The 12,308-nt window shown below is 46.4% G+C and overlaps 1 protein-coding gene across 10 annotated transcripts in view; it reads right to left on the bottom strand.

The window, feature by feature from the left end:
- The window catches only part of LOC140499854 (uncharacterized), a 262,845-nt gene that overhangs the window by 116,383 nt on the left and 134,154 nt on the right, over window positions 1-12,308 (bottom strand). For all 10 annotated transcript variants that reach the window (XM_072601753.1, XM_072601754.1, XM_072601752.1 and 7 more), the window contains 2 exons: window positions 8,269-8,382; window positions 6,853-6,966 (listed from right to left, as the gene is read on the bottom strand). In XM_072601753.1, the coding sequence (XP_072457854.1) occupies window positions 6,853-6,966; window positions 8,269-8,382 (228 nt within the window). The remainder of the gene's footprint in view (window positions 1-6,852; window positions 6,967-8,268; window positions 8,383-12,308) is intronic.

Genomic DNA, 12,308 nt, shown 5'->3' with positions numbered 1-12,308 from the left:
AATCCCAGGACAACTTGTGGAACAGAAATAAGCTAAGAATGTACTGATTCTTAGTTGCAATTCTATTGCTATCTGAGGTAGGAATGTGATTTAGGATAGAAAATTAGTCTAAGGGGCAGCTAGACAGTTCAGTGAATAGAGCATTTGTCCTGAAGTCAGAAGGACAAATCCAGTTTAAAGTTTAAATCCAGCTTCAGACACTTGACATTAGCTATGTGTCCCTGGGCAAGTCACTTAACCCCAATTGCCTTACAAAAAGGAAAAAAAGAAAGAAAATTAGGTTAAGCTCAACTGACTGATAGATACCTGTCCTAGCCCTAACCAATCTTTCTCCAAAGTTGTTATCACACCAGACTTCACTGGAGAAAGCAATGAGATAGGAAAATCTGGGTACCAAATTTTAGGAAGAATTTCAAAGAAACATTATTCAATCCACACCTCTAATGTTTACTCCTTGTGAGTCTTTGGGCAAATGTTCATCTCTACTTTAGAGTTTTCTGTATGTTAAGACATTTGCAATAGACAATTAAAGTTGCTTCAAGTTCTAGATTTATGATCCCATGAAGCCAAGAAGAATGGTGAAGCAACTCAAAGGCATGTCCATATGAGCATCTGTTGAAGGAACTGGGTAACTTTAAGTTAGAGAGGTGATAACTCAAAAGGGACATAAGAGTTGACTTCAAGTCTCTGAATGATTCTTGTTTGAAAGATAGACTCCACCTTCTTGCTTTGTCCCCTGAGGGTAGAACACTAGAAATGGATGCAGAACCAAGAGATAAATTTGTGCTTGATGTCAGGAAATAACTTTCTAACAATGAGAGCTACCCCAAAGTGAGAAAGGCTGCCCCAGGAAGTGGTGGGTTCTCCTTAATGTCTTTAAGAAAATATTAGATATACTGCAATGGAGACACTTGTTGACTAGGTAAAGTGGAGATTCTTCTGCAGTTATGGGTAGGCCTGGATGATCATTCAAGTCTTTCAAGTAAGAAATTCCTGATTCTCATCCTATAATCCTTGATGGCTTGAAACCTAAATCCAAACCCCATTCTCAGAAGCCTATTCTTTTGAAGTTATAAAAATAAAACAATGAGTCACTACCAAAGAGCAGGAAATAAGACCGTAGGGAGGTTGAATTTCCAACAGAGGAAAGATAAAGGAGCCATCCACTAACTAGGGGTACCAACAGTGGACACAGGTTCCATGGGTCCATTTGTCAGGGTTGCAGTGTCTCCTGGCACTCTGTGGTCAGGAATATGGGTGACAGACCCCAAACCACCTTCAGGGAGGTATAACGGAAGGGCCCCAAGATCAGTCATGTCAGACTCCTAGGACACCCACAGGAAATACATTGTCCCTACTGACTGGAAACCCCAAAACATATGCCTTCTCTTATTTCTTCCTTTATACTGGCTTATGGAAATTTTCCCCTCCAAAACATTACTTTACTACTGGACAATCTCATTATATGTTAAGCTAACCAGGAATATCTTAATTTTAGCCACAGGAAATCAGAGAAACTTTGAGACCTGAGGTCATCAGACTGCCTTTTCATTGAGTTACTGGAGTAACTACACTGGTCTAACAGACATAGCCTTGAAGACAAGGCCTAGAGTAGCCCAAAACAGATATCCAAAGAGAAGCTCATTGGAAATGATATTAATGCCTTTTTCCAGATATGATACTCATTCTACTATAGACCCCACCCATCCATCTCCTCCAAGACCACATCAACATTCCCTAAATAGGAGGCTTAATTAGAAGTCTGATTACTTGTGAACAGGGTGGAGCTGGTAGGTACAGGGGCAAAACCAGAGACTGTCTCTGCTCTGGCACTACTGCCCTCTGAGTCTAGGGAGGCTGGGGTGGGAGGTGATAATATCCGGGCTGCCTGTGTTCTTGCTGGAGACAAAGTAACAGCCAGAGTGGATGCTTCCACTGACCCTGCAGTCAAGGTGGCTGTCCTTGATCCCTTCCAAGAGGGAGCACTCCTACGGGTACTGGAGCTTATCGAGGATGGAGAAGCGGTAACAGTAGGAGAGATGTTAGGGTTCAGGCTCAGAGACTCATGGAGAGGGCTAGCAGTTGCTGCTTTTGTAGAGGACTCCAAGAAAGGTTCACCTAAGGTGATGTCAACTAGACTTGAAGAACTTATTTTTAATGGTGATGAGGCAGCTAAACTTGCCATGGTCTCTATATCCATGCTGATCAAAGCTGTAACCTTTGACTGTGGAGGGATCAAGGTCATAGTAGGACTGGTCTCCACTGCTGGAGCTGTGTTGACTTCCAGGGTAGCTGTGCTCTGACTTTCACACCCTTGAGCACTTGCCCTTGGTGTCATAACTTCAGAAAGCATTGTGGAAACAGATATTGGTGAAGCAGTGCCTTCTCCCAGTGATTTCTCAGTTGGCAAAGTGGATAGTGGCACATAAAGTCTTGTTACTCTCTCAGGACTAGTAGCTTGTGTCCTAGGGCTTTCCAAAAAAGATGACAAGGTGAAAGAGGTCCTGTTGACCTCTGAGTCTGAGATGGTGCCCATGGATGTCTAGATATTTCCAAGTCCAGAGGCCAGAGCTGAAGCCGTTATGGTCCCTGTTCCAGTAGTCTCAATTTCAGTAGGAGACAATGGGGATTCAATGTCACTTCCCTGTGGAACTTTGATAACCAATGTTCTTTGAGTTTCAGATGGCTCAGCCAGGGTCACAGCAGCCAAACTTGATTCTGGTCCAAAATTTGCGAGTGTCACTATGGTCACTGGCTTCTGGGCAGATAGATTTGTCTCTCCGGGAATCCTGGGATCAGAACTTGTTGAGATCTCTCCCAAACTGATGCCAGGAGTCAGGGCTGTGTGCACTTGAACTTCTGGGCCGCATCCCAGGGGAACAGATGATACCTCTCCCATCACCATGTCTATGCCAGTGCTAGCTATGACCACCATGGCTAAGGTGGTCAGAGGGAGGTTGGAGCTCATTTCTGAATCTGTATATGGGACACCATGAGTTGTGGACCCCACAGGAGTTGAGTCAGCAGAGGTGCTCAATCATCTTGTTCTTGCAGGAGTAATGTCTGATAACATGGAAGCTTTAGGAGAAGTGGTAGTCAGTGGGACATCTGTGATGATTTCTGCCACTGTACTTGGGATTCCAGAATTGAGTGTGGTCACAGGAGAGAGAAGGGCCATGCCTGTAACCTTGCTGCTGAAGGAGAGATTTGTTTTATTACTGGCAAGTGTAGCTGAGCTTATGTCCTCAGTCATGTGAATAACCACAGAGAAGGCTACTGGAGTTGAAGGAGGAAGAGTCTGTGGCCAAAGAATGGTGGTATCTGTTCTACTGGCAGTTAGTCTCACAGCTTCAGCTATAGCAAAGAGCTGTGGGATGACTGTGCTTTGTCCAGGGAGGGTTGTGGAACTACCAGTATGGAGAGACAGGGTTGAGTAAGTCTGATCTTCTGAGGGACTGATGACATCTCTCCCATCACCATGGTTGTGAAAGAGCTGGCTGTGGCCATAATAGCTAAGGTGGTAACTGAGCTCATCTCTATATCTATATGTGGGACACCATGAGCCATGGTCCCCCAGAGAGGTTGAATCAGCAGAGGTGCTCAGTGGGCCTGTAACAGCTCTTGAGGATATGAGAGAGAGAGAGGTGAAGCACTGGTCAGTGGGGAACCTGTACTGCTCTCTGCCACTGTGCTTGGACACTCAAGACTGTCAGTGATCATAGAAAGAGGGGTTATATTTGTCACCTTGTTGCTTTCAATGAGACCTTCTGTCCCAGGAGCAGCCAAGCTCACAATTTCCCTCATGGGAGTAATCCCAGAAAAGGACATAGAAGTTGAAGGAAGGAGAGTCTATGGCCATGTAGTGGTGATAGCTGCTCCAGTGGTGGTAAGATCCATGAATTTAGCTGTGTTTGGGGGTTGGTAGATGAGTGTGCTTTGTTCAGGTAAAGCCTTAGAGCTGCTGGTACTAAGAGGTAGGACTGAGTTTCCTTGATCATCTGTGTTGAGTCTTAGAGGAACTGAAGGCATCTCTTCTATCACTGTAGCTGTGACTGTGCTAGCCATGGCCACTATGGCCAAGGTGGTCAAGGAAAGATCTGAGGTCACCTCTAAGTTTTCAGGTGGCATATCATGAATCATCATCTCCCTTGGAGTTGAGCCAATAGAAGTACCTAACAGTCCTGGTTGCCCAGAAGCGGCAGTTGAGGACTTGGAAGATGTAAATGATGAGGAAGTGGCTGGTAGGCCACTGATACTGTTCTCTGCCACTGTCCTCAGTAGATCAGGGCTGTGAGTGGTCCCACAAAAAGGAGGGACAATGTCTATGACCTTGCTGCTTTGGATGAGACTTGTACTTTCTGTGCTAGGGGCAGCTGGGCTGATGTCCTCTGGCAGAAGTATAATCCCAGATGAGGCTATAAGGTATGATGAACTGAGAATAATTGGCCAAGTAGAGGTACTACCTCTCCCAGTCATGGTAAGTAATGTGGCTTCAGATGTGGTAGAGAATGAGATGCTATCAGTTCTCTCTCCTATAGGAGTCACAAAGCTACTGCTTGCAAAGGTATCATCAGCTGCCATTGTTGATACAGGAGACAAGACTGTTCCTGCTCCAAGTCTGGACTCCGTGGTAAGGAAGGTGTAGTGTAGAGTGGCATAGCCATCTGACCCTGTACTGGACTCTCCAGCAGGGATTACCTGGAGGTCAGCTGAGGTCTCAGCAGGAAAAGTTGTCCTAGCAGCACTGCCCCCCATACTCATCTCAAACACAGGAGTGGTTATGGATGCCATATTATTACCCAGCTGTCCATTTTCATGAGTGATGAAATCTAGGATATTTTCTGGACTAACACTAGGAGAAGATGTATCTATAGTCACTGGTCCAACTGAACTGGTCACTCCCACAGGATGCAAGGTCTGAGTGGGTTCAGTGGCAGGAGATACAGTTTGACTTGTCAGGGCTCCTTTCCTAGGGGTTGAGGGGATAGTTGTAGAGTAATTGACTTCCTGGATCACATCATGGGGGCCAACGGTGGATATTGTCTCTGGCCTTGGAACAGTTGGGGATCCTGTGAAGTGTGTTTGCTCTTTGGAAGTTGTATGGGGTTTGTCTGTATTCTCCATAAAGGAAACAGACATTGTTATGAGCTCAGTTTTCCCTTTCGTGGGTGCCAAGGATGTATGTATGTGGTCTCCAGCAGGGGTTGGAATGATTACAGCAGGAATGGGTGGGGCAGCTGAGCCAGATTCTGTTTGCATCTAGAAGTATGGCTTCTCTGGGGTGAATTCGGCTTGCACTGGAGTTGGTGCAGGGCTTTTCCCTGTTTCTTTGACACTGAAAGGTGAAGGAGAGAAGGACATAGAGGCAGGAGGACTGGTGCCCATCTCTAAAGCCAAGGCAACTGTCCAGAGAACATCTGGTGGAATTGACCTTGATATTGGCCCCATACTGCAGTTCTCCATGGTAGCATTGGGAGAGGAGAGGAAAGGGTCCCAGGCAGGCTGATCTTTAATGGAATACCTAAGTCAGAGGTAACTGTGCTTTCATCTGAAGTCAAGGGAAGCAACAGGCTACTGGTACCCATGTTCATTCCTGTATATTTATTGGGCACATCAGTGACTCCTGTCGAAGAATAGTTAGATTCTATGGGTGTCTTGATTCACTGGCCACTTGTACCAGTGGGAACATGATGGCTGGTGGGCTGAGCAAAAGGAAGTACCTCCATGGCAACTGCCTATGTTAGAGCATTTGAAAAAGAGGCTCTGACAGAGCTGATCTCAGAGATTGTGGTAGGCCCCAGAAAATCTCAGGTTTTGGGAGATGAGCCTCCTGCCTGGGTGCCTTTGCTGGGGAATTCTATGACTGAGCAGTTGGTTGGTACATGTGCAAGGATGTAGGGAAGGAAGGAGGGGAGGCTATTCATCCTCATTTCTCCCCAATAACCCAATTTCTCCATAGGGAGACCACCCCTACCACTTCACTTTCTCCTTCAGTGCTTCACATAGACACCTCTTCTCTGATGAGTAAGTTCATCCACCAAAGGATATCACTGGGAACCATGACTACTGCTACTCTGGGTTGACTACAGTGATCAATGAATGGATTCACAGTCACATAAAGGTTACCTGCTTCATTCCAAGATCCATCTTTTAAATCTTGAGAATCACCTGACCTGGCAAGGGTTTGGGGAATGAATGAAAGCATGCTTGCATGCATGCATGAAGAAAAGTTAATGAATTGAATGAGAGGGGAAGCATTTATTGAGGGACATAAATAGTATCATTTCAAAGTTGAAATTTCCCTGACATTCAGTCCAGGAACATGGGTCAGGAAACTCAACTGGTACATCCAAAATTCTCATTCCCTGCTTAGACAGAGCCTTAGTGAAGGTAAGGTCCCAAAGCAAAATAGGCTAGTATCTTGGACACTTGATTACCTGCCTTCAGTTCTCAGTAGAAATTTATCAAACACAAAGAGATTCTGAAAGGATATGGTATATTCTTATCAATATCCTTGTTTAATCTAAATGAATTCTAGACAAAGCATAAGTGAGAATAGAAAATACAACAGATGCTCAAGCAAAAGGACTCCTAGACTGGTCTTCTCTAGTTGGATCACAAGGAGATGCCCACCTTGGTCAAATCCAAAATAATATTCCCAGTGGGAACAGGGGGTCATGCATGATGTGTTAAGGGAAAGAGATCAAGGAAGCCCCACAAGGGCCTGATGATGACAAACTCCCCTCTCAAAAGCCTCTTCATTTCAGCCTCTGGAGGTGACTCACTGTATCATCTCCAAAGAGGACGATGAATGTTCATCCAGGAGAGAAAGCAAAGGAGGCTTCTACTTACCTGTAGTACTGAAGGTGTTGAGGAGTTCTGGAGAGCTACTTGTCAGGACTGTATGGCCTCCTGATGTTCCTTGGTTTAGGATTTGTGTGATGGGCTCCACATCAGCCTCTTTGCCTGCAGGAAGGAATGAGGGGAAAGCCTGGGAGTTGGTTATCTCTGACTCACGGTGGACATGAAAGCAAAGGTATGGTAGTCACACGGACTAACCTCATAGCCTAAGATTGTCTGCATTCTGCTACTTATTATTACTTACCCTGACTCCAGGAAAGGTCCACCTTTCAAAACTACAGCTCAAATTTGGGCAATTCCACAGTTACCTAAAGACCACCAGTAATATTCAGTTTTCAACAATAAACAGAGGGGTCACAAGAACCACTACACCACCCTCCTGTGCAGTCATCCAAAAGGGACTAGGCTGCTTTAACAGATATAGTTCTAAAGTCAGGGTCCCAAAGTCACCCAAAAGAGAGAACTGGAGAGGAAAAGGCAAGGTGAGAGAATTCGGTGATGAAGCAATATGGTGTGATGGAACGATTTCTGGAAATAGAAGACACTGGATGTGGATTCAATTCCTGGCTTGGATTCTTAGTACTGGTATGAAACTGGGCAAACCAATTCCCCTTTAGATCTCAGTTTCCTCATCCATAAAATAAGGGGGTGGAGAATCATCACCATAGAAATGGTCATTAAATTCATGGGAGCTTCTGAGATCACCAAGTGAAGGAGTGTAGAGGAAGAAGAAAAAAGATCCAGGATGGAGCCCTGAGGGACACCTATGGTGAGAGGGCATGCCCTGAACAAGTGTATCACAAAGCAGACTGAGAAGCAGTCAGATAGGGGGAAGGAGAACCAAGAGAAAGTGGTCTTCTGAAAATCCTAGAGAGAAGAGAGGATAAGGAGGTGTGTCAGGAAGAACTGAGATCCAGTTCTGCATCAGACCTTTACTATCTGTGCAACCATGTCATGGTTTCCTTATCTGTAAAATAGGGTTAATCATAGCACCTACATCTCACAGGGCTGTCATGAGGATCAAATAAGACACCATATGTCAACTACTTTACAAAATCTTGAGGTTTTAAACACACGTACACATGTAGGCATACAGGACATCCCCAAAAGTCTTAGTGCTAGATGGTTCAGTTAACTTAATGGTTCTAGCAACTGAGGTCAAACTTGATTCAGCATTAGATTCTGTAACCCTGGTCAAGGCAACTTCTGGGATACACAGCTTATCTCTAAGGGTGTTTTGTCCTTGGAGGACTGGTTCTGGGTGGTTCAGTTAACCTAACTTAACCTCCTAGTGCACTAAAACTTTGGGAATATCCTGTATATGCCAGCTGCCTCCAAAGAGCAGGAATAGAAATCGAGAAAATGTGGCTACCCAGGAGAAGCAGCAAAAAGAAGACTTCTACTTACCCGTAGAACTGACAGTGGAGCTGGGTGCCTGAGAATCACTTGTTGGTGCCCACGGTCTCTCAGATGCTCCCAGGTTTGGAATGTGGGTGGCAGTTGCCACGCTATCATCAATGTCTAAAGAAAAGGAAGGAAGGACCCAGGACTCAGTCACGTTAGGAGCAGTGGAGGGTAACAAGACAGGAGCACACCCTGCTCCTTCCCTCATTCCAGAACAAAGTGACAGGACATGGCCTTGGGCATCAGGGGCAGTGGTTTTCTATCACCTTTTCTTGTTTCCTTTTTCTGCCCTTCCTCAGAGCCACCTGGTCTCCCTCTTTGCCCAATCAAGAAATGGAGAATAGGGTTCAGCACTCGCCAGAAGGGTTGATTCTACCTCACCTCACCCCCACAGCTCTCCATTTCTGGCTTTGGGTGTCAGCTGGGCAGGACATCCAAATTCACTGAAATTATCCCACGAGGAACGGGGACCCCTACTTCCAAAAGAGGTTACCAACAACCTTTGGAGGACCGCTGGGATGTTCCCAAAGCCCAGGGCCAAGAGCTAATCAGTAGACAGAAGAAAAAAAGTAGATACTTAATATCATTCACCCAAGAAGCATTTAGTAAGGTAGCAGGTACCATACAAGGCATTGGAGGTACAAAGATGAAAATGACAGTGCCTGCCTCCAATGAGATTACATTCTGTTGGGATATAATAGGAATGAAAAGCAATTATGGATAAAGTATAACAGAATGAGAAGTAAGTTCCTAGAAATTATGGCTTGAAAAATACCTGACAGGACACAATCCTGCCAATCTCTAAGAAATAGCTTTTACCCTAGAGAAGGGAAAGAAAAGTCCCAGGTGGACTGAAAAAAGGAAGTTTCTATTTATCTGCAGTGCTGATGATGGGCTAAATGCCCTCTGCTCCTGGGACCGTTAAGAAAGTGCCTTCCATCCTATTTCATATACATGGTTCTTTCTCATTTCAGGGCAGGGCAAGCCCCTACCTCCCATGTCTTGGTGACATCCTCAGAAGGGGAGACAGGAGTTGATGCATATTTGTGAACACAACAGAGGTGGCAGGAGCAGGACAAAAGGAAGAAACTGGCATCACCTCAGTAGTAATCCCCACAGTTGATGTGGTACCTGGGGGTTAAAGGTAGGTGTCTAGAGTGTCTGGGTGCCAGCTAAAGGTAGGATGACCGCTTGAGTCATGGATTCTTCTGCGTTCCCCTCTGATTAAGTAGTGGCACTAAACATTGGTGGGGACTCCAGTAAAAAAGTAACACCAAGGAATCCCTTACTTATTTAGGATATCAGTTGGGTGGAGAAAGGAGAGAGATCTGTGTGGGGTTTTCTGCTTCTGTGGAAGGCCCAAAGATGGGGATGAATTCACTCAAGGTGCTATCAGCGAGGGTAGGAACACTGGTTTCTGCTGCCATTGGTCAGTCACTTGTAGGAGTAGCTGAGTTTATTCCTAATGGAATATTTATGCTGACAAGAGTTGTGGTCTTAGTGAGAGAAATAGTCAGAGTCATGGTGAGGCTGGTCCCTGATGCTGTGTCTATAGCAAGGACCAGCATACTTGCCCTTCTACCCCACAGAGGTTCTACTTCCTGAAGACGACAAGCCAGATAGTAGCAGGAGCTGAGCTGGTATGAGACTTCACTGTGGTCTCCAGTGGAGGGAACAGAACTTTGTCTGAGCTTGTGGCTGGGCCAAGAGTTTTGCCATCTTTCAGGAGGCTCCCAGAGGGCAAAGAGGTCATCTGGGGAGATAGGTTAGTGGTCTCTGAGGCAGAAAGTCTCCTAACACATGAAGGCCTCTCCAATAGTCCTGGGGTCACAAGGTTTGCTGACTTGGCCTCTACAATTGTGGAAAGAGGTGATGAAGATGCAGTGTGAAGAGAATGGTAACTGAGGGCAGCTAAGTTTAATGAATTCTGTATCAGATATTGTTGGAAGGTTTGTGAGGGAGGGACCTGGTAGCCCAGGAACTGAGGCTAAACCTGATCCAGTATTGGTTTCTACACCTATTGCAAGGGAGTCTTTAGGGATGCAGGGCATGTGTCTATGGGTACTCTGTCCTTTGAGAAAGCTGAAATGTCTCCCAGAGTGGGGCTAGGTGGTTCAGTTAACATCCTTTCACGGCCCTCTCTGATAAGAGTTGAAGTAACACCTCTCATTGTGGCTTCCATAGCAGAGACAACAGGGTTCATGTCCTCAGATATGGGGATTTTCCATGAGGAGGCTTCTGGGGCAGCTGGAGTAACCATTCTAAACCAATTGACACCAGTATTTAACAAATTCAAGGATTCAGCTGGGGAAGAAAACCAAAGGACGCTTGGACTTTCATCCATGACACCCACAGGGTCAATGTTGGAAGATGATTCAGCTACAGTTGTTGGCTCAAGAAAGGAAGAGGTCTTTGGCCCAAGACTGGTTACTGGAACACCTGAGCTATGTCAGGTACCATCCACAGGAGAGTGAGAGCTAGAACCTGTGGTTGAACCTGGGACCTGCCAAGCTGTGCTCTCTGCAAAGATCGAGAAACCATATGAATCCATGCTATACTCAGAGCCTACAGGACTGTCTGCTGAACTTGATTCAGCAAGGAGGATGGTGGTGGATGCCACACTGGGGTGTTCTGTGTGCCTGTAGTGGGGAGGAAACTTTCAGTAGGAGCCATGGGAGTGACCCCCTCTTCAGGAAGTGGGGTCTCAACAGAGGAGAGGGGGGCAGCATCTATCCTCTACTTCCCACTCATGGGGCCCAAGGAAGCAAAGTGGGCTACGACAGTGGTGGAATAGCCCATCCTATGTCCCACACTAAGAGTGCCAATGGAGGTCTTTCTCCCTGTCCAGGAAGGCTCAAGTGTCCTCATGGAACTACTGTGCACTCCTAGAGTAATGGGAGGTCCCAAAGTCCCTGTGGGCAAAGGAATAGTGGTGGGCACAAGGATGGTGGTGGACACAGCTATCGACCCTGTGCTCCCTCCCACTGATGGCATGGCTGCGTCTGATCCTCCTTCCTCAGGGAAGAAGGTCTTGCTCAGTGTAGTGAAAGGTAGCCAAGATGAGCTGGGTTCAGTTGCAGTCTGGGTCTCTCACTTCTCTGGGATGGTTGAAGCCACTATGTGGGTTCTGATGGAAATGGGGGGGGGGGGAGGTTGTCTGTGACTTTGCTAGTGAAAACTGAGTCATATGAAGTAAAAGCAAGTATATGGCTGCTTATTGATCATGAAGATGAGATCTCAGTATGGAAGGAGTCACCTGGAGGAATCTCAGAAGGCTTCATGGGGTCAGCATTCCCCTCTGTTGTCATGGCTTCACTAGAGGTGGCCAAGAGGGAAAAGGAAGAAATTGCTACTTGTGGGCTGGTGTCTAAGGAAGCATTGGAGCCTGGAACCACCTGGAGCTCAGCTGATGTAGAACCATGGGGGAGGGAGCCAGTGGCCATGGTAGCAGATGGTTCAGTGAGACCAGGGGTTCCTGCCACAGAGGACATGGTCATCTGGAGTGTCTCCACAACTTGACTCTCTGAAGTAGAGCACAGAGCAAGGCTGGTGGACTGAGCAGAGGTTGAGTCAGGAGTTGTGTCAGGTACACTCTGGTACCCTGAAAGTGGGGCTTCCTATGAAGGATGCGACCACAGGAGGGCTAGTAGGTCCAAGCCCTCTCTGATCGCAGGGAAGAGATCCCCAGTAACTTTTAAAATTGGGATTCTACTGGGAAGACCTGTAGCTAAAAGAGGGGATTGGTTGGGAGGTGTGGAAGTGTCTGGGAGGGTGCATGGAAATCACCCTCAAAATAACCCTCATCTCCTCTCTGCAAGAATTCTTCATTATGGGACATGACACTCCCCTCTCCAAGATCCACTGCTCACTCTCCCTCACAGAAACATATACAATGGCACCTCCACCAGGTCAAGAACGTGCAGCAGCAAAAGCTTGAGGCCACAGGCTGTGCGCCTGATCCCATCTATGATTTTGACACACACCACTATGGAGAGGGCTAAGTCTGGAACTCTATCACTAAGCTTGCCCCAAACTCTCTTCAA

This window comes from Notamacropus eugenii, chromosome 4 (assembly GCF_028372415.1).
Source record: "Notamacropus eugenii isolate mMacEug1 chromosome 4, mMacEug1.pri_v2, whole genome shotgun sequence".
Taxonomy (NCBI): domain Eukaryota; kingdom Metazoa; phylum Chordata; class Mammalia; order Diprotodontia; family Macropodidae; genus Notamacropus; species Notamacropus eugenii.
The sequence above is the reverse complement of the archived record's forward strand: the minus strand, read 5'-3'. Positions and strand labels throughout refer to the sequence as shown.